The sequence below is a fragment of the Nyctereutes procyonoides genome, unplaced genomic scaffold, assembly GCF_905146905.1.
Source record: "Nyctereutes procyonoides isolate TBG_1078 unplaced genomic scaffold, NYPRO_anot_genome, whole genome shotgun sequence".
Lineage (NCBI taxonomy): Eukaryota > Metazoa > Chordata > Mammalia > Carnivora > Canidae > Nyctereutes > Nyctereutes procyonoides.
The window spans coordinates 20,136,977-20,157,401 of NW_026575142.1; the positions used below are offsets into that span (position 1 = coordinate 20,136,977).

The following is a 20,425-nucleotide window of genomic DNA, read 5'->3' on the forward strand; positions in this document are numbered from 1 at the left end:
AGATGAACTCTGAAGAAAGAGATTTTTTTCAGATGAAGATCGAGCCCAGAGTAGGGGAAAGCATTCCTAGAAGAAAGAATGGTTGTCCCATTTGCCTAAAATACAGGCTCTGGGGAGGGTGAAGCACGTTTAAGAAGACGATGAAGTGAAGAGTCTTAGATGCCACACTCAGAAGTTGGTAGGCAAAGGTGAGCCAATAGAAATGTTTGAGCTGAGGAACGCATGCCTTGGTTTTTTAGGGAAGACAGTTTTTCCTGGCCTGGGATCCAAAAGAAACTTCTTACCTTATACGGAGAACATCAAGTTCCCAGCCTCGGCGAAGAAAATTTCTAAAGTAGATTTAATCCAACAGACACTCGTGGAGTGCCAGGGATGGTGTTTTGTGTTACATAATTTAATCATCGAACAAAACTCAATGAAGGAAGTTCTATAAAGGGCTAAATTAACGTGGTCCAAGCATGCAGCCTTCCAATGGTCTGATTGATGGTCCAAGTTTAGACTTTAAAGTTCTCAGAACAGTAGCTGGATCACCTGTGCCTTTAACCACATCCTTAAATATTTTCTTTCCAATGAACTTTTAACTTAGAACCAGAACCAAGGAGTTCAAGATCCTGCACTTTGATGAGCACCATGACTTATAAGTGCAAATTATACTACAGGCTTTGAGATTCAGACCAGCACTTACACGTTGTCCATCAGCGCAGTTGTCTAGTTTCGACTATAAATACTGGAAACAAAAAAATAATCCTCATGAAAACAATATGCGACTTTGGGTGGAGCAATCTTTATACATAAACCAATGAAGAATGTTACCCAGCCATGGAGTCTGAGAAAGTAACCACTTTTTCCTTCTCGATTGTCATTACCTAACCTACTAGCATGGAGAAAAGCTAATGTTCATTGCCTCCTCAGCAGATTTTTTTTTAATATTTATTTTTTGGAGAGAGAGAGTGTGTGTAAGTGAGCATGAGTGAGCATGAGTGGGATGGGCAGAGGGAGAGAGAATCTGAAGCCGGCTGCCTTGAGTACCAGCCAGACACTGGGCTTGACCTCAGGACCCTGATCTCAGGACCTGAGCAGAAAGCTCAGCAGAGGGAGCCCCTTAGGCCCCCTTCCTCTTCAACGAATGTAAAATCTGATTATGGCATCTTCCAAACATATCAACTAAAGTAAGATTACTAATGATGGGATGGAAATTTATAATCTACCAAGAAAAACCCACTTAAACCTCAAATCTTTACCACCGTTTTCAAAGTAACTGTAAGCTGAAACAGGAAATGTCTTAATTCATCATATTTACATTTTTCCGACCTAAAGAAATCTGTGAGCAGCTGTCAGAGTTGCCCGATGGGTACAAACATAAACATCCGCAGAGGAGTTAATTCTTTGAAGTGATTTCTAGCCGCGATGTGGGCGCAGAACTGAGGACTGAGAGCAAGAGTCGGAGGCTCCAGGACCGAGCCAGCCGGGCGCCTGCCTGCCCCGTGCACGGGAATTCAGCTCGCTGGCAGCTTAAACTCAGCAGTGCATCATTAAAATAAAATCCTGGGGAAAAAAAAACAAAAAACAAAAAAACAAACAAAAAAACTTCCATCAGTGTCGGAGCTCGTAGAGACAAGAAGTGATCCAATGCGCATTTATTCTGACAGCAAACACGGGATTGCAGCAACGCGTGCACAGAGGTGAGCTCCCGGAGCTCCGCGCCGGTGAAGAACCGACTCTTCTGCGCCACCTGGCGGCGGCCACGCAACTACGTGAAAGCCCAAGGTTTTTTTTTTCTTTTTCAGGATTTTATTTATTCGTGAGACACACAGAGAGACAGCTTTTTTTTTTTTTAAGATTTTATTTATTTATTCATGAGACACAGAGAGACAGAGAGAGAGAGGGAGAGGCAGAGACACAGGCAGAGGGAGAAGCAGGCTCCACGCAGGAGCCCGTTGCAGGACTCGATCCCCGCACTGGGGCCACGCCCTGGGCCAAGGGCAGATGCTCAGCCGCGGGGCCACGCAGGCGGCCGCGCCCCAGGTCCTCCTCGGCGCCGTCAGGCCTCCCAACACCGCGTCGCGGGCAGCGGCCTCCGCACCGCCGCGCAGATGGTGTCTCCCTGTGGCCGGACGGGAAGCACCGGGCCGTGCTATTTCCTTCGCTCCTTCCTCCCCGAGGCTCGGCCCGCCCCGAGCCCTCCCTCCGTCCGCACCCGCAGGGCGCCGGCCCCGGCCTCTCCCGGGTCCTCGCAGCACCGCCCCCCGCCCCCGCCCCAGCCAATCCCCGCGCTGAGGACCCGCCCCCGCCGCCGGCAGCCAATGGCAGCGCAGCCACGCCCCTGCCACGCCCCTGCCACGCCCCCCGCGTCCCGGAGCGCGAGCCGCCGGCTGGGCCTGGGCTGCGCGGCGCTGAGCCCGGGGCTCCGGGGCTGAGCTGCAGCGGCGGTGGGTCTCGGAGGCCGCGATCCAGCCCCGGGGGAGCCATGGATTCGCAGGGGCTGAAGGTGAGCGGGGCCGGGGGAGCACCGGGCAGGCGGGGGCGTCGCTCCGCGGCAGTGCCCTTGCAGCCGCGCTGCGCCAGGTGCCCGGCGGGGCGTGCGGGCCGCAGCTGCACCGCCTGGGCTGCACCGCGGGGCTGCACCGCGATGGGCCCTGCCTCGCGATCCCGGGTCGCGGCCGCCCGCGCGCACGGCTGCCGGCGAATCGCCGTCCGTGTGCTTGTCCCCCCCTCCCCCTTGTGCTGTTTACTTGGACTTTGCGTCCCGTAGGCTGGGACAGCCGGGGTCGACGGATAACCCCTCCTGCGCCTCCCGGGGCGAGCGTCCAGGCCTTCGTTAAGCCAACTGGGGCCGGTAAACCTGGCGGATGGAAGGGACTTTTGCAGAGATTCCGTGAAAACAAAGAGGCTTGGAAATGGAAGCGTCTTCGTTTTGGGGTGGTGGTCCCCGATTCATCTGTTAAGCAAATCTTTTAGCACCGACCACTTAGGAAATGATCTAAAAACAGGGACACGAGGCTTGGGAATTCAGAGTTTCTTCGCCAGCACATGTTGATGGGGGAGGGGGGGGCTCGCTGGGTGTCCCCTGGAAGCTGGAGATAGTGATGAGAAGTGAACAGCCCCTGCCTTCACCGACTTTGCAGTCTACTGCTGGGCAAAAACCTACACTCGGTAAAGAGCTGTTGATAAGCAAACATAGATATTTAAAAAAAAATTTTTTTATTGGAGTTCAGTTTGCCAACATATAGCATAACACCCAGTGCTCATCCCCGCCAAGTGCCCCATTGAGAGCGCGCTCTACTGCTGGCCCTGTCCTAAGCCCTGAAGAGGAGAAGCCCTGGATATCAAAACCAAGAAAAATTCTCCCAGGCTTGGAGCTTGCCTTTGAGTAGGAGTCAGATACGAAGTACTATGTTAGATGATGGTAAGTGGAGGAAGGACAGTTTGGCAGTGAGAGGGACTGCTTGCTGCAAGGTCTTTTGCTTTTTTTTTTTTTTTTTTGGCCTGAGTTACATTATTTTCTGAAATCTTTTCCCATCTCTTTATTTTTTTCCATCACTTTAAGTTATCCTTTGCATGACCACCCACATGAACTTTTTAATAAAAACACTTTCGTGCTGGGGATCCTTGGGTGGCTCAGAGGTTTGGTGCCTGCCTTTGGCCCAGGGTGCAATCCTGGAGTCCTGGGATCGAGTCCCACGTCGGGCTCCCTGCAGGGAGCCTGCTTCTCCCTCTGCCTGTGTCTCTGCCTCATTCTCTGTCTCTGTGTGAGTCTCATGAAAGAATAAATAAAATCTTAAAAAAAAAAAAAACCACTTTCGCACCAAATAGTTAACCTGGTGCCTCATTGATACAAGAGAGCTTGGTTCTTGTCTCACGGAGTCAAAGAAATTAATCTCGTGGACACAGCAGAGTGAGCAAAGCGATCGAAGTTTACTAGGCCGAGATACAGAGGAAGCTCTCGGAAGTGACAGGGGTCCCGATGGGGTTGCCACTGAGGGCTTTTAGTGGCCGTCTTCTATTGAGAACCTAGCAGGGGAGCCCATGGCCTTGAGATTCTTGTGCTGTCTTGGTTTGAGCAGGGACTATTGATAACACCTTAATGATCTATTTCTTTGCAGTCTGATGAGTTTCTGTGATTACTTGGTAGCCGATAAAGGGAGATACTCCCTAACATTTTGGAGCTAGGGTGCCGAGTTTATTATTTTCTCTGGTTTTACTGTCTTATCTCTGTTTTCTTGGGATAGTTAGGAGCCTGACTCGGCCTTTCCTTATCTTTCCTTGCCTAGTCCCATCTGCCCCTAACTCATCCCTACATCATCCTCACTTAGTCTAGAGGAGCAAATCCAGGTCCTTAATATGAGTGAGGCCTTGCTCGATCCTACCTTTCTCTCCAACCTCCTCACCCTGTAATCTCTGTCCTAAGACTCTAAAACAAGGAATGACCAACTTTCTCTATAAAAATAGTACATTATCTTGGGTTTTTCAGGCCAAAGTGTCTGGCATCTAATCTGCCATTGCAGCTTGAAAGCAGCCCTAGACATACTTAAATGAGCATGGCCCTGTTCCAATTAAACTTTATTCATGGACATTGAAATTTGAATTTCTTAAAATTTTCATGTTGTGTTTTTTTCTTTTTTTTTTTTTCTTGAAGGGGCCCTGCCCCTTTCAACCATTTGAAAATGTACAAACCATTCTTACTTTGCTGACTGTACAAAAAGAGGTGGCAGGCCATAGTTTTTTGCCAGTTCCTGCTCTACAATCTAGAATGACTTTCAGACTTCCCCGTCCCCACTCCATCCTTGTAAAATCATTGCTGATTTCTCATGTCTGTTGTTGCGGTTCCTCTGCCTGGCTAACTCCTCTGCCTTCCTCAAGGATCATGAAAGGAAAGTAGGGAGAAAGTGTATGTGTGAAGGGGGGGTGAGGCATTCACCAGGTAGGAGGCAGTTCTGAAGTCCCCCAGGAGACTCTTTCCCTTGATTTTATTCTTTCGTCCTCCCACACCCCAACCTCATTCTTCTACGTCTCCAAAGCACTTTATAAGCTTTTTTTCCTGCTTGTATTTCCTGAATTGTATTGGTTAGTCTGTAGATTCTTAGTCTCAGTTGTAGAATTTAAGCTGGGTCAGAAACCATGTCTTCTCCATCTTCACATCTAGCCCAGTGCCTGGCACTAGTAGTCAGTAAACGTTTGTTGGACCGAACAAACCAAGGAATGAGAAGGTATGAAGAGTAGGAAGTGGGCTAGAGGAGCCGAAGAGCCTTACTGACTGGTTAGAATCAGGGGGACTGGGCAAACTGGAAGGGAGGATGCCATGACTTGATTTCTGGCTTGGGGCAAATAAATGGAAAGGTGAATCTGGAGCTTAGATGAGAGGTCTTGGCTGAATGCTACATTTTTTACTTCATCAATGTATGGGGTTCAGAGGAACTTTTTTTTAGGAGTTTTACAGTATGATGTTACAATTAATCCTCACAATGATCTGTAAGTGATTAGCAACATTGTACAAATGAGCAAACTAAGGTACCCTAAGATGGACCAAAATTTTGAAATCTTTCCACCTTTAAATCCAAGTCCTTTTTATGTTACCTTTCCGGAGAGTTATGGGTGCTTAAATGCTGAACAGAGGTCCTTAGTTGTGGCAAACTAAGAGGTTATCTGCGATCTTAGGAGAAAAACTGCACTTTACTAAAGTGTGTTGTGGGCATCCCAGGAACCAGAGGGTGGTAACCACAAGGAGGTAAGTGGAATAAAAGTTAGGAATGTTTGCCTAACTGTTCTAGAGAAGCATGGGGACTGTAGCCCCCCAGAAATAACAGGCTGTAAAAAAAAAAAAGAGCTAAACAGACACTCATATTTCAATCCTGTCGGTCGCTGCTTCATCCCTACTTCTCGCTCCTGCTATCCCAGCTGCAGAGTCAGAGTAGGTGAGTATGGGATGGCCCACATTGGTCAGTGGAGGGAAGTCAGGTGTATCACAGCCGTAGTGAAGGTGGCTTCCCTCTTTGCTGAGGTTAGCAGCTAAGCCTTGGATGTGATCCTGAGAAAAAGCTGTAAAGCATAGACCCAATTAATCATAAGTTAGTATCTCTTGATACTCGTTTTCTGCTGTGTAAATCTAAATAATACAGTTTTGAAAAAAGCTTACAGATAGTAATTTCCACTAAAAAACAGTTTAGCACATTTGTTGCTACTGACAGTTATTTGTTGTAGAACTCAGAAAACAAGACAGCATTTGACAATGAATTGCTGAATTTGATTTGTCATTACTTTGTAATGCTTTAAAAACAAAATAGAAGCAAGATTTTTTTTTTTTTAAAGAATCCTCTGGTCTGGCAATGGAAGGTCCTTCTTCCTGTTTTTTGTCTGTTCTCCCATCTTCTAAAACCTTTAATAAAATGTGGGCAAAAGAAGGGCAAGAGGTGAAAGTAGCCTAATTTCAGCAGTGTTAACAAATATGTTAGAAAAAGGCTGAAATTATTAGAAAACATTGAGTTGTCCCAAAAATTTTGTGTTCATTGTGTTTTGCATACCTTAATGTTAAGCTTTAGCCTTTAACAATATTTTCAGGAGCTTGGAAGAAAAAAAATCATGTTATCTGACTTTAGATTATTCAAGATTTTAGATTAATATCTGTTTCTTATTTCCTTTTAGACTTTGATTCATTACTATTGTCAAGAGAGATATTTCCATCATGTGTTACTTATTGCCAGTGAAGGAGTTAAGAGGTATGGTAATGACCCAGTGTTCAGGTTTTATCATGCCTATGGTACATTAATGGAAGGTACGTGCTAATTATTAAACATGTTCTATACGTTTTAAATTCTTGTTTTGTACTATGACAGTGTTTCACCTTGTACTTTTGATTTTCAGGTAAAACTCAAGACGCTCTTCGTGAATTTGAGGCTATTAAAAATAAACAAGATGTATCCCTTTGTTCTCTGATTGCACTGATGTATGCCCATAAAATGAGTCCTAATCCAGGTATAGTATTTAAGTACAGTGCTTAGGACAATTTTTCTACTCATTTCATTTATTTTTCTCAATTACCACAGCATTTAGTCTGATAATGTTTTATTATAATTTCCTGTAATTATTATTTTATCAGTTTGTTTTATCTGCCTGGCAAGGTTACAGATTTATCAAGCACAAGAAATATATGTCTTAAATCCCTTTCATATTCCTTATATCCTAAGATAGAAGTTCCATTAATATATAGGGATCATTTAAATTAATATCAAGTGGAATGTATATTAGCAATTATTAAACAAAGGACAGCCCAGAAGAAGTATATACATAAAGTGCTCTGCAGCAGCCAACTCTGTAGTTTATGTGCAAAGCTGTAGCTACGTGCAGTTTATCTCTTCCACTATATCTTAAGCTTCTTAAAGGCCTGTACACATCCGCACAAGGGGGTTGCTAACTCTTGGAAGATATTCAGTAAATTTCTATCTAGTGATAGGCTGGGAAATATGAGTCGATTATGGAAAGAACTTTATGCATAAACCAGCAATTAAAATTGTGTGAACTGTCAGTATATGATGATTCTTAATGGCGGAAGCAGAATATCATAATTATAGGTAATAAAGAGGAAATAGTACTGTATTCTTTTATATATATTCAGTAACAGCTAATAGCATTATAAATATAGATCATGTTTCAAATAATTAGACAAAAATCAGATGTTACAACTTTCTATAATATTAGAAAATTTTTTTCCTAAGCAAAGTATCATATACCTCCTTCACCCCACACGCGCTTGCACAGATCAGCAAAAAAGTTAAAGCGTTAATATGTTTAACAAGTAAACAAGTCTAATGACTAGACTAATGCTTACTATCTGCAAGGGACCACATCAAGTATGTTAAGAATACAAAAGAATTGTAAGAAGTGATCCATGACATCAAGTTTATAGTCTCGTGAAGAAAAGAAAATGTAAAACCCACAAAGGTTAAATTCTAATGTTACTATTAAATAAAATTATGAGAAAACAAATGAGTCCAAAATGAACTGAAAATGGTATGAACTGCTAATCCATAGAAGAAATGGTATGTACTGTTAATTCATAGAACATGTGAAGGTTTTGGGGAAGATGGGGCCTTTAATCTGGTCTTTGAAGGACAAGTAGGATTTAAATATATAGCAACTTGTCAGGATCAATCGATGGGCAAATATGTGAAGTGGTTCAGGATTAGGCTCCTTTTATGGATCTCTGTGATCCAGCAGGAGTGTGTTTAGGTGGAGCAGAGGATTTTCACAGAGAGATATAGCCAGTAAATCTAAAAAACACAAATTAGTGTAAAACATTTTCCTTTTAGGATCAAGTTTTCACTTAATTGATTATTCTCAAGAGTGTTAGTTCTGTTTCCAGGACACCAAAAAAGATGGAGACAGAAATATTGTTTAGAAACACCTAAGTACTGACTCTACTTTCTACCATAGATGATTCTGAGTGGGTTTAAGCTCAGAAGGGACCCAGATATCCATAGAAAGGGCCTCGGCCATTCATGTCCATTCTTAAATGCTGACATAAGCCCTGATCAGAAAAGGACTTTGGTGCGTTAAGAACTTGAGCTGATATCTGGAAAGAGCCAGCTTTGAGCAGATGGTGTCACAGCTAACATATCCCCCACTTGGGATTTGATGGGCATCTGGCAGGAAACTGCAGATCCTTCCCTGCCCTGATAAGTTCTGTTTCTATAGAGCTCTGTCTCTATACCATGACTACTTAATGAAAACTTATGAAGGTGTTCAAGTGGGTGTATTGGAGGGTCTTCTTGCCAAGCAATCTGTAGCCTTCCAGAAACAGTTTTGTTTTGTGAACTCATAAAGTTGTGCCTTGGTGGTTCCACAATTAAGTTTAAGTTGATATCATTAGAGATAAAAGGAAGAGACAATACCTTTTTCTGGATGGCCATTTCCAGAAAGGTCATTGGTTAGAATCACAGCCTTCAACTTTGATATTTCTTGTAACTTATTGCATAGTTGATCCATATTCTGATTCAATTCAGGTTTTGGATATAATCAGCATTTGTGGCCTAAGCACACACGTAATAGATTTAATGGTTAGAGTTATTACAGGTAGACCATCTTTTTAAGGGAGCTGCCAAGCAGCTGGTATTAAACCATGCAAATAATAGTAATTGTATTCCCTTTCACTGGCCTATGACAACAGCCAGTAATGTTTACATATTTTAGAATTGGATTAAGGAGTTGGGTAATTTGGGTACTAGTCCTTGATTTACCTCTAATAATTTTAGAATCATTGCTAGTTTTTTCAAGTTACTTACTGTTTAAAAAAATTGCCTATTTAGCCTTTATCTTGAGAATGACATAAACTGTAGAACTACTGTACATTATAGTGGTCATTAATCACATGTGGCTGTTGAGTATTTGAAATGTATCTAGCTTGAGAAACTGAATTTTAAATTTAATTCTAATTAATTTAAAACTGCTATTTGATTCAGTTATTAGAAAAGTTATGTTTGGAACAATGAATATATGAATCTGCTGTTTTCAGCTATAAATTTTATGGAATCTAAGTACAAATCAAGTATTTTTTTATTAAAGACTTTATTTACTTATTTATTTGCTAGAGAGTGAGCATGAACAGGGGTGGAGGGATGGGCAGAGGGAGACCCAAACTCCTCACTGAGCAGGAAGCCAAACAAAGGGCCCAGGCCCCTGAGATCTTGACCTGAGCCAAGGTAGACACTTAACTGACTGAGCCACCCAGGTGCGCCCAAATCAAGTATTTTTGGAGAAAGTTTAGCATCATAGTTGAGATGTATTTTGTATAAAATACATATCAGATTTTAAAAATTTAGTAAGAAAAAAGTATCTCAATAATTTTCATGTCAATTTTGTGTGGGAATGATAACTCGGATATATTAAGTTAAATAAAATATATTATTAAAATCAATTTTACTTGTTTTTTTTTGCTTCTTTGATGTGACTACTAGGAAATTTTAAATTACATATGTGGCTTGTATTTTATTTCTATTAGACAGTGGCGCTATAGGGAGGACTATATTCTGTGCTCTGTTAATTGATCCATTATGAACACTTGGTCTAGAATTTAATTTTCATTTAATGCCTTTTTCCCCTCCTAGATAGAGAAGCTATTCTGGAATCAGATGCCAGAATGAAGGAGCAACGTAAAGGAGCTGGGCCAAAAGCTTTGTACCATGCAGGCTTATTTTTATGGCACATTGGCCGTCTTGACAAAGCGAGAGAATATATTGACAGAATGATCAAAATGTCAAATGGCAGTAAAGAGGTAGTTGGGTTTCTTATTTTGAAATAGGTATACTACTGAAGCTTATATTCAGTAGTATTCTTTGTTATTCTGCTCTTTTATCACTTTGTAAAGAGCAGCTTTATTTTAATATTATTTTATAAAATTGTGGTTGTCTAAGGTTGTTTACTCTTATGCTATTTATTAACTCTTGGAACTCTTTGGTTCCTTCCCTCCCTTCTCTCCTTTTCTCTGTCCTTCCCTCTCATTCTCCTTATTGAGCTGCTCTAGATACAAGGCACCAATATTTGCACTGTTAATAAAACAAAGATGAGGAATATACATAAACTTTACTACATAGATGGATCAATCCAATAGTGTCATAGAGCACATACCCAGCTAATGTTGTGAGACCATTTATCAGTGGTATGAGAGACATGTGGTTAAAGTATAAATAATTAATAGTTCTTCCTCACTTTGTGCTAGGTACTATTCTGAGGACTTAAGGAGAGCTTGCATCTGTAAATGTTAGGAGAATGAGGAAGAATTTCTTGAAGGAAGTAGCGTTTTAAGCTTAAACCTGACAGATGGATACAGTTTCCAAATGCAAAGATGAAGGGAAAGGGAAACAGGTACTCCCAAGGTGGGAAATAATAAATGGGATGAGAAAAACAAGGAGACGTGTTGGTTCCAGGTATAGTGAGAAGCTCACATTTGATGGAAACACTGGGTACACAGATGAAGAAGGTGGAAGGAAAGCTTAGAGAGGTCAGTTGGGACAAAGTGAAGGGCCTTGGCTGCTAGCTACATGCGTATATTTATATCTAATGTGGAGATTAGGCGTGGAGAGGTCATTGAGGTTTTTAATCGTGATGGTGGTATTATTAGAGCGCAAATTCACAAGACTGAACGATGGTTTATAGGATAAACTGACCCTGGGCAGAGTGCAGCCCCCAAAATGGTAGTATATACTTTCTGGCAGAAGGTTTTGAGGGCCTACAACTAAAATATTGTACTATGGTATGAGTTTGAGAATATTTAATACCCACAAGAGCTGCCAACTGATTATAAGTGGCGGGGGCAAAATTTTGAGGTGTCAGATATCAAGAATGTCTCTCTGAGGTCTTAAACCTGGACAGTTTCAGAGACTGGTTAACATAGAGAATATGTTGGGATGAGAAGGTAATCGTGGAGGGGGTAGGTGATATATTTGGTTCCAGGCATGCTATGTTTCTGGTTTCTGTCTCTGGTGGAACAGTGAGATGGAGATAGTAGATGAGCTCTTGGGGAAAAAAAAAGTTTAAGAGGTATTGGACTAGAAATAAAGACTAGGAATCATCCATGTAGAGGCAATAGTTGAAATGATTCAAATGCAGACATTGACCTAGTGAGTAGAGATTGGATTGTTTTAGGAGTGCCTGGGTGACTCCGTCGGTTCATTATCTGCTTTTACTCAGATCATGATCTCAGGGTCCTCTAGATTAAGCCCTGCATCTGGATCCTTGCTCAGCGGGGAGTCTGCATCCCCTCTTCTGCCCTTCCTCCCACCTCCTACCCTCATGCCTGGGCTCTCTTTCTCTCTCTTTCTCTCAAATAAATAAACTCCTTAAAAGAAAAAAGAAATAGTGTTGTTTTAGTATTTATATACGTCTTTTCAGGTGAGATAGAGGGAGATAAATATAATCCTGAAGACTTATAAGTCTATGAATTGGCCTAGAAATTTTTTGATAGAAGAACAGATTTTACAATTTTTTATTTGACAATGAAAAGTAAATTAACCTGTATCTATCTTCTTTTTAATCCTATAAACCTTATAAGCCACTGACTCACTAACATTTCTGAAAGTAAACATCTGTGATTTCTTCAGCCTTTGAGTTCTGAGGCATTGATCTTTTCATTTGAAACGCACTGGACTATCACAAGGATTAAGATAGTTGTCAGATTATCTTAATTTTTAATATGTATCAAGCAAGACACTGATGTTTTTCCACCTTAGTTCACATGGTCTGTTTGCCCAGAAAAGAGGTAACAGATTCTTGTTTGTGTGTTGAGTTACATATTTAACAATTATGATTAATGATTTATTAGCAAAGTCCCAGATAAGAATATTGTTTATTTAGGATTCATGGAATATTTGACAAATTTTTTAATATTGAACACGTTATAACCGTAAAGGCTGAAAATACCTAACAGTTCACAAGATTCTAGGCTGGAAAAGATTTGAAAACAGTTTAACTGAACACTTTTATAATTTGTAACATTTTTTGACATTCTTTACTAATCACAAAAAAAGGACGTCAGGTCTACCTCTTTCATCTATACTTATTTCTTTCATTTCCAATAAAATGGATGTGTGATTAGAATTGTTCATCCTACAGGGACAGATTTTGAAAGCATGGCTTGACCTCACAAAGGGAAAAGAACCTTACACTAAAAAAGCACTGAAATGTTTTGAAGAGGAATTACAAGATGGAAATGATATTTTTGCTCTGCTGGGTAAGGTGAGTTGGAGTTAGGGTAAATCATGTTTTAAAATGTATTCATAATATATTTGAAGCCCAACAAACCTGAATAACTCAAGAAAGATAATAATTGTCTTGTTACTTTTTTCAGCTCTCAACTATAGGAGGGACTTGGATTTTGTTTGTGTAGGTCAGTGAATGACAAACCAGAGGAATGTATTCCTTACCAACTTCCTGAATCTAGATTGGTTTTGTTTTTGTTGGTGGTGGTATTGGTTCCTATATTAGTTACTCACTAAACATTCATAGTTTGTCTAACACGTGCAAAGCATCATTCTAGATACCAGGGATACCCTGAAGTAAAATAAAATTTCTTGCTTTTAAGGAGGTTGTACTCTGTTATTGGAGACAGACAAAAAAAATAAGTAAATTACATAGTATAGAAGAAGATGGTAAGTGCAGTGGAAAAATAAATGTGGTAAAGGGGGAGACGTAGAGCTGGGGTACGAATTTACAGGTTTAAATGATGTGGTCAGAGAAAGTGACATTTGATCCAATACTTCTAGGATGTGAGAGTTAAAGTTCTGTGGGCACCTGCAGGAAGCATTACAAATAGAGGAGATAACAAGTTGAAATACTTTAAGTCGTGTTCTAGGCATTGCTGGGAGGCCAGGAGATGAACATGGAATGAGCAAGGTGGAGGATAGAAGTGGAGGCTGGAGGAAAAGAAGGTGGGGTGGGGGCAGGTGGGCATGGGGGTAATGAAGAGAGGCAGGGTTAATTGTATAAAGCCTTTGGCCTTTAATTTGAACCAGATAGATAGGCAGCCAGTGACCTTACATTGTGAGGGATCAGCAATTAATTGGCAGAGTCATTAGAAATCATTGGTAGGTAGGAATGTATTATTCAGACCTTTTTCTTTAGTTCCATTGATGCCTTCAGAATGCCTTAAAATTTTTTAAATTTTTGGTTTAGCAACAGGAAATTAAAATTATACGTTAGGAGAACAGCTTGTTAGATAAGTAGTAATATGGGGGGGGGGATAAAAAAGAAGAGGAGAGGATTATTAGTGTCTTGACTGTTAATATCCCCAACTCGCTCTTGCCCATTTCTCTGGCTACTGAACTTGTTCAGAAATTTGCCTTTGGTGCCACCACTAGTTCTCTAGGTGATTGGAGTCAAGTGTTAACTAACGTCACTGCTAGAGAAATTGAGTTTTATCGAGTTTTTCTTATCATTTCACCTCCTCCCTATTCCTTAAAGAAAAGCTAGTTGATAATCTTCTAAGGTGGACCTCTTTCAGGTGTTAACATAGTTTAGGAGGGATTTACCTTTTTCCTCCAATACTTAAGATTGGTTTAAATTCTTTTTCTGATACCACCCACCCCAGTTATGTGTTTATTTTTCAATTAATTCAAGAGGATGTTTGCATTAGCCTAATTCCAACTTGTAATAACATGAACCAAATACACAGGAAATTTAGTTTCATTTAATATATGTGGCATCATATGGGAAGTGACGGTCTAAGGAAGTAATAGATGTGGTCTTTTAGCATGATTTTCTTTTTTTTACATTGCCAGGTAGAGTCTAAAGATCTATGTAATTTGAAAAAATTCTCTGCATTAATCTTTCTCAGTTACTCTGAAATTTTAATGATTTATTTTGACATAGTGTCATCTTTGGATGGTCTCAGACTTTCTTTTAATTATATGGGAATATAATTATATGGGAATATTACATGATATAATTTCAAACAGATTTTAGGATTATATTGCAATTATATATCTTTTGAAATGGTTGTTCATTTTGAATTGAGATATTCCAGGACTAGATTTATTCCTAATGGAGATCTTGAAGAAAATTTTTAAAAATCTGATATGTGATATCATTCATAAAGTGCTAACTCTATAGCTTTATTTTTTTACTATGAAAGTAATACATAGACGTAAAAATATTCAAATTCAGTAATATCTGAATTAAGAAAAAATATTACCATTAGAGATAACCAGTTAAACTATTATATTAAATGACATCTCTTCATTTCAGTAAATACAGATCTATAAATCTACATAGCCATCTAAAATTTGGTTAAATAGGTATGCTATAATTTAATCCAGAATGGACATTTTGGATTTTTTTCTATTATATTTATTATAGGGACGCCTGGGTGACACAGTGGTTGAGCACTGAGCTCCTTGCAAGGAGTCTGCTTCTCCCTCTGCCTATGTCTCTGCCTCTCTCTGTGTGTGTCTCATGAATAAATAAATAGAATTTAAAAAATTTTTTGGATTTATTATAAATCTGTCATGAGTATAATGTACTATTTTAATGCATGTTCTTATTCAGTTATTTCCTTAAGATACTTCCTAGAATTGAAAATGTTGAGCTAGAATGAGTTGCTTGGATTTTATTTGGCTTATTCTTTAAAGTCTTATCTTCTGTAGCCAGAAAGTAATTAAAAAAAAAAAAAAAGATACAGAATCTTCATTTTGGATACTATTTGCAAATATCCTGGAAATATTTTATTCTGAATGATAATCTTTCTGTTCTAGTTATTAGGGTTTTATAACAAAGCCACTTACATAAAATATTTTTTGTTCTCAAGTTTTAACATTTTAATTTCTTAAAAACTTATTTTGTATTCCTCATTATAAAAATGATAACTGTTCCTTACGGAAAAGTCAGAAAAAAAAATACAGAACATGTTAAACACTAGTATTCTATGTATCCCAGGATAACTGCTGTGAGAAGCTTGGCGTACGTGATCACAGTTTTGATGTCATGTTTTTTTCTCCCATTAGGCACAATGCCTTGAGATGCACCAGAATTATTCCAGTGCTCTGGAGGCTGTGAACCAGATAATAGTGAACTTTCCAAGTTTCCTTCCAGCTTTTGTAAAGAAAATGAAACTACAACTCGCCTTACAGGATTGGGACCAGACTGTTGAAACAGCACAGAGGTTAAGTAAAAAAAGATAATACAAATACCTTGAATGTGGTTATATAATTTCCATTAAAAAAAAAAATCTGCGTGTATTTTTTTATCGTATTTGAAGTTTGATTTTTTCAAACAATAGAGAATTGAAGAAGACCTTAACACTGCATTATTTTTTAAAAACTGAATTTATTGATTTACATAAATATCTGAAGAGCTGTTCTAAGACACTCTTATGCAAATACCCCTGCCCTTGGGAAGCTGATATTCGAATGAGAGGTACCATATAATAAGCAGAACAAATAAGAGGTTATGTAGTATGTTAGAGAGCTCTGAGTGCTGTGGAGAAAAGAGAAAGCTGGAAATTGAGATAGGGATTGGGGAGAGGGATTCAGTTTTATGGGATGACAGTTGAACTAAGGGAACAAGCCATGCAGATATCTGGGGGAAGACTTTGCAGAAAGAAGGGAAAGCAAGTGCAAAGACCTAGAGGCAATAGTTTGGGTCATATTTTTAAGGAGTGGGAGGGGATAAAACGGCTGGGCAGCAAAGTCAGCAGAAGGTGGACAGGGGAGCCAGCATGTGCAGGGTCTCGGTTACCTTAAGGATTTGGATTTTTCTTCTGCAGTGTGAAGTCATTGGAGGAATCCTTTTCTCCTCCTGCCCCTCCTCCTTTTCCTTCTTTCTCTCTCCACTTGCCCTCTCACTTCTCCACCTTTTTGTTGCTGTTGTTAAGAAACCAGCCTTTTATCCTGTCAGTTTTCTGTAAGAATTCTATTGATTACATGCCACATTATCTATATAACTTGTTGCTTATCCTCTGAAGTTCCTATAAATTGGTACTGGATATAAAGACTTGGTTAGGTACATGTTCAATTTTTTTTTTTTTTTTGCAGTTACTTTGTAAGTGGTGATGTGTTCTTTCATCAAAGGGACATAATCTTTCCTTGTCTTTTTGTGGTATTAGTAGATTTTTTTTTTTTTTTTAAAGAGAGGTAGTGCGGGGAGGAGCAGAGGTAGAAGTAGAGATAGAATCCCAAGCAGGCTCCACACCTACTGTGGAGCTTGAGCTCAACAGTCCCAAGACCCTCACCTAAGCCAAAATCAAGAGTTGGACACTTAACTGACTGAGCCACCCAGGCACCTCATTAGCAGAAATTTGTGCTAACTACATAGGTGCTTTAGAATTATAATAGGGTTATGTTATTCTTTCTTCATTTCTTAGCTGGAATACTATAAAAAAAAAACCTTCTAATCTGGTTGGTTATTTGGTGTTATGGTTCATATAAGAAAAATTAAATGAATGCTTCAGTCTTTTATTTCTGGGTTTCAAAAAAGAAAAAAAAATTAAAAATTCTGTGGCATCCTGCAATGGTGACTGATTAGTCGCTTGGATTTGTTTGTATGACATGGATTTATTAACTTGTGTGTTTCTAAACATTTCGGTTATTTTAGGTGCTCACATTGTTTCATCTTTGGCTGTTAGTAGCCTCTTAAAATTAGTTCTTAGGTTCTTTTCATATGATCCTAGTAGTCTTTCGTAGTTTCCTTGCTATTTTGGTGGATAGCAAGATATACCTGGGTCAATTTGGATATTTACTGCCCCAAACAAGTATTAGCCATTGTGGAATACAATCTAATCCCTTTTAGTGGGAAATGATATTTGGAGGCCACAATTTGGGCATTGGTAACTCTTTGATGTTTAGATTTTTCTAGGTTTCTTTTCTGGGCACTGTGTGAGTGAAGGGGTTAGGAGGGGTATCAATATAATATATAAGAAATATATTTTGAGGGATGTGTGTAAAAAAATAGACTTGTTATATAGTTTTTAAACTTGATTTTTCTTTTTTTTTAAAGATTTGTTTTAGAGAGAGAGAGAGAGTTCACAAGGGGTGGGGGGAGAGGTAGAGGGAGAAAGAAACTCAAGTCGATTCAGTGCTGAGTGTGGAGCCAATGTGGGATTCAGTCTTAAAATTCTGAGATCATTACCTTAGCTGAAACTGAGAGTTGGACACTTAGCCAACTGCACCACTCAGGTGCCCCTAAACTTGATTTTTCTTTAGTGTTTTGTGGATATTCTTTTATATCCATTCACACAGATATACATAATTATTTTTAACAATAAAAATATCTATAAAATAAACATACAGATAGTTGATTTTTTTCCCATTGATAGACATTTAGGCCTACACACACACACACACACACCCCTCTATGCACATATAGGTGTATTTCTGGAAGATTGCTTCCCAAATGCTTTAAAGGGAATCATATTTGTTAGGGTGGGCTAAGATCCTATAAAGAACAGGTCTAAATACATAATTTTTTTTTCTTGTCATATGTAACTATTTTGAGTGGACGTAAATCTCAATGAAGCAGCCGTCCTCCACACTGTCATTGAGGGACCTGGTCCCTTTCTGTCTGTGATTCTTCTCATCCTAAAACCTCATACCATTGGTATCCAGCTGGTGCAAAGGGAAAGAGAGTGTGGAGGGTTCATTCTATTTTTCTTAAAAGTCCAGGCCCAGGCATGGCAGGCATAGCTTTGTCTCCTGCGGGCCGCATCTAATTCCAAAGGTGGCAGGAAAATGTAGACCAGCTGTGTGCTCGAGCCAATGGGGAGATAGTAGATTTGAGGAGACAGTTTGCAATCTCAACCTCAGGAATGCATTTGAATCTTTGGAAGACCTACCAAGTTGTTCTCCTAAGAAGTTATACTAATTTGTACTCCTATCAGTAGCCTGTGTAATGCCCCCTCCCTCCTCCTTATCAATTCTGGCTATTATCGGTGTGGTTTTCTGTTTTTGTTTTTAACAATTTTGATAGAATAGTAGTAGTAGAATCTGGTAAAATAAAACCTTATTTTTATTTTCATTTCTCTGATTATGTTGAGATTGAGCATCTTTTTTTTTTTTAATATTTTATTTATTTATTCATGAGAGACACAGGCAGAGGGAAAAGCAAGCTCCATGCAGGGAACTTGATTTAGAACTTGATCCTGGGACTTCGGGATCATGCCCTGAGCCAAAGGCAGATGGAGATTGAGCATCTTTTTAATCCTAAAAGCTATTTTTCCCCCTGTATAGTGACTGGTCCTTTTTTTTTTTTTTTTTTTTAACTGGGTCAATTCTTTCTTATATTTCAAATGGATTTTTGTATTTTTTAGGGAAAGGTCTCTATCATGTTTCTTTTTTGATAGTTTTCTTGGCTCTTTTGCACTCGATTAACTAATCAAGTTAAAAAAAATAGAAACCTTATGATTTTGGTTTGAATTGCATTAAATCTATAGATTATTTAGGAAAAAAAATTTTTTAACCAAAAATGAGTATTATCATGTGGCAGCTATTGAGGCATAGCAAACAGCTACAGATCTCAGGGCATATGATGGTAAGCACTCATTTCTCATTTTGGTGGGGATCCTCTGACCTCCACAGGCTTGCCTGGTGTTCTGCTTCAAATTTTAGATCCAGCTGGGTGGGGAGGCACCTCATTGCAGTTTGGTCTCTGGTCAGCTCTGAGGGTGTTCTTCTCTGGGTGCAAGCCAGAGAGCACCAGCTACCCAGAGGAAGCTCTGCTCATGGTGATAGCAGAGATGTAAGGGACAGCCAGAAATATTCAGTGCCTCTGAAACTTTGGTGTGGCACACTGCCACTCCTACTCACATTCCATTGATCAATATAAGGAAGATGTCCAGGGTCACAGCCAAGAAGCAGTAAAGTACAAGTCAGCATTCATAGGAGCAGTGGCTCACTTTCATGGCAGAAAGCATGTATTAATGGAAAGTGGGAAAATTAAAGCTAATAATTCAGCGTACCACACCATTCATGATAAGAAAACCTAAGTGTGTTAGTTACCCCATTTGTTCAGTTTCTTTTTTAAATGTTTTTGCGTAAAGTTTAGGAATTTATATATCGTTTACATATTTTTTTTTTACTAAGTTTGTATCTTTTTGGGGGAAGGGGAGCTGTTCCTATTACTAATAAGGTATTTTTCCATAATATTTTCTGATGTGTTTTTATCACATAGAAATCTGTTTTCAGGTTGTGAACTACATTAACAGATTTTTAAATGTTTAACCCATCTTTTCATTCCTGAAATTCTTGTAATAAATCTTCCTGGTCAAGGTGAATTCTTTTTTGTGAGAAGGAGAGGGTGGTGGAAGGAGGAAGAGAGAGTCTTAAGCAGGCTCCACATCCCACACGGAGCCTGACGTGGGGCTCCATCTCACAACAATGAGATTATGACCTGAGCCGAAATCAAGAGTAGAATGCTTAACTGAGCTATCCAGGTGCCCCAAGTTCTTCTTCTTTTTTCGTTATTTTATTTATTTGAGAAAGAGAGTGCACGAGTGAGCGAACATGAGCTGGGGAAGGGAGAGGGAGAAGCAGACTCCCCACTGACCAGGGTCCCTGACATAGGGCTACATCCAAGGACCCTGGGGATCATGACCTGAGCAGACACTTAACCAACTAAGCCGTCCAGGTGCTCCCAAATTATTCTCTTAATATACTGTTTTATATGGTAAACTAATACTTTATTTAGGATCGCCAAAGGATTTAAAGAGACTGATACAATCTATTCATATCTTTTTTTTTATTCATATCTTTTTAAAACTAATATTAAAGATTAATATTCAGAGGTATTTTTTAGCTTAAATAATGAGGTTGGTAATCTTAATAAGATATATTATTTTACTAATTAAAATTACTATTTAGACAGTGGAATAGTCAGATCAGAAAACTGACTCTTCAAACCCTCATGAAAGAAAGCACATTAAGCTATTTAAACATTAAGCGAAACGTTATTT

The 20,425-nt window shown here is 39.4% G+C and overlaps 1 protein-coding gene across 1 annotated transcript in view; it reads left to right on the forward strand.

The window, feature by feature from the left end:
• The first annotated feature begins 2,370 nt into the window (after nucleotides 1-2,370).
• TTC21B (tetratricopeptide repeat domain 21B) overlaps nucleotides 2,371-20,425 on the forward strand; it is a 78,083-nt gene continuing 60,028 nt past the window's right edge. The window contains exons 1-6 of the mRNA XM_055308265.1: nucleotides 2,371-2,488; nucleotides 6,640-6,769; nucleotides 6,859-6,969; nucleotides 10,098-10,264; nucleotides 12,601-12,723; nucleotides 15,486-15,643. Of these exons, the coding sequence (XP_055164240.1) occupies nucleotides 2,468-2,488; nucleotides 6,640-6,769; nucleotides 6,859-6,969; nucleotides 10,098-10,264; nucleotides 12,601-12,723; nucleotides 15,486-15,643 (710 nt within the window). The 5' untranslated portion in view covers nucleotides 2,371-2,467. The remainder of the gene's footprint in view (nucleotides 2,489-6,639; nucleotides 6,770-6,858; nucleotides 6,970-10,097; nucleotides 10,265-12,600; nucleotides 12,724-15,485; nucleotides 15,644-20,425) is intronic.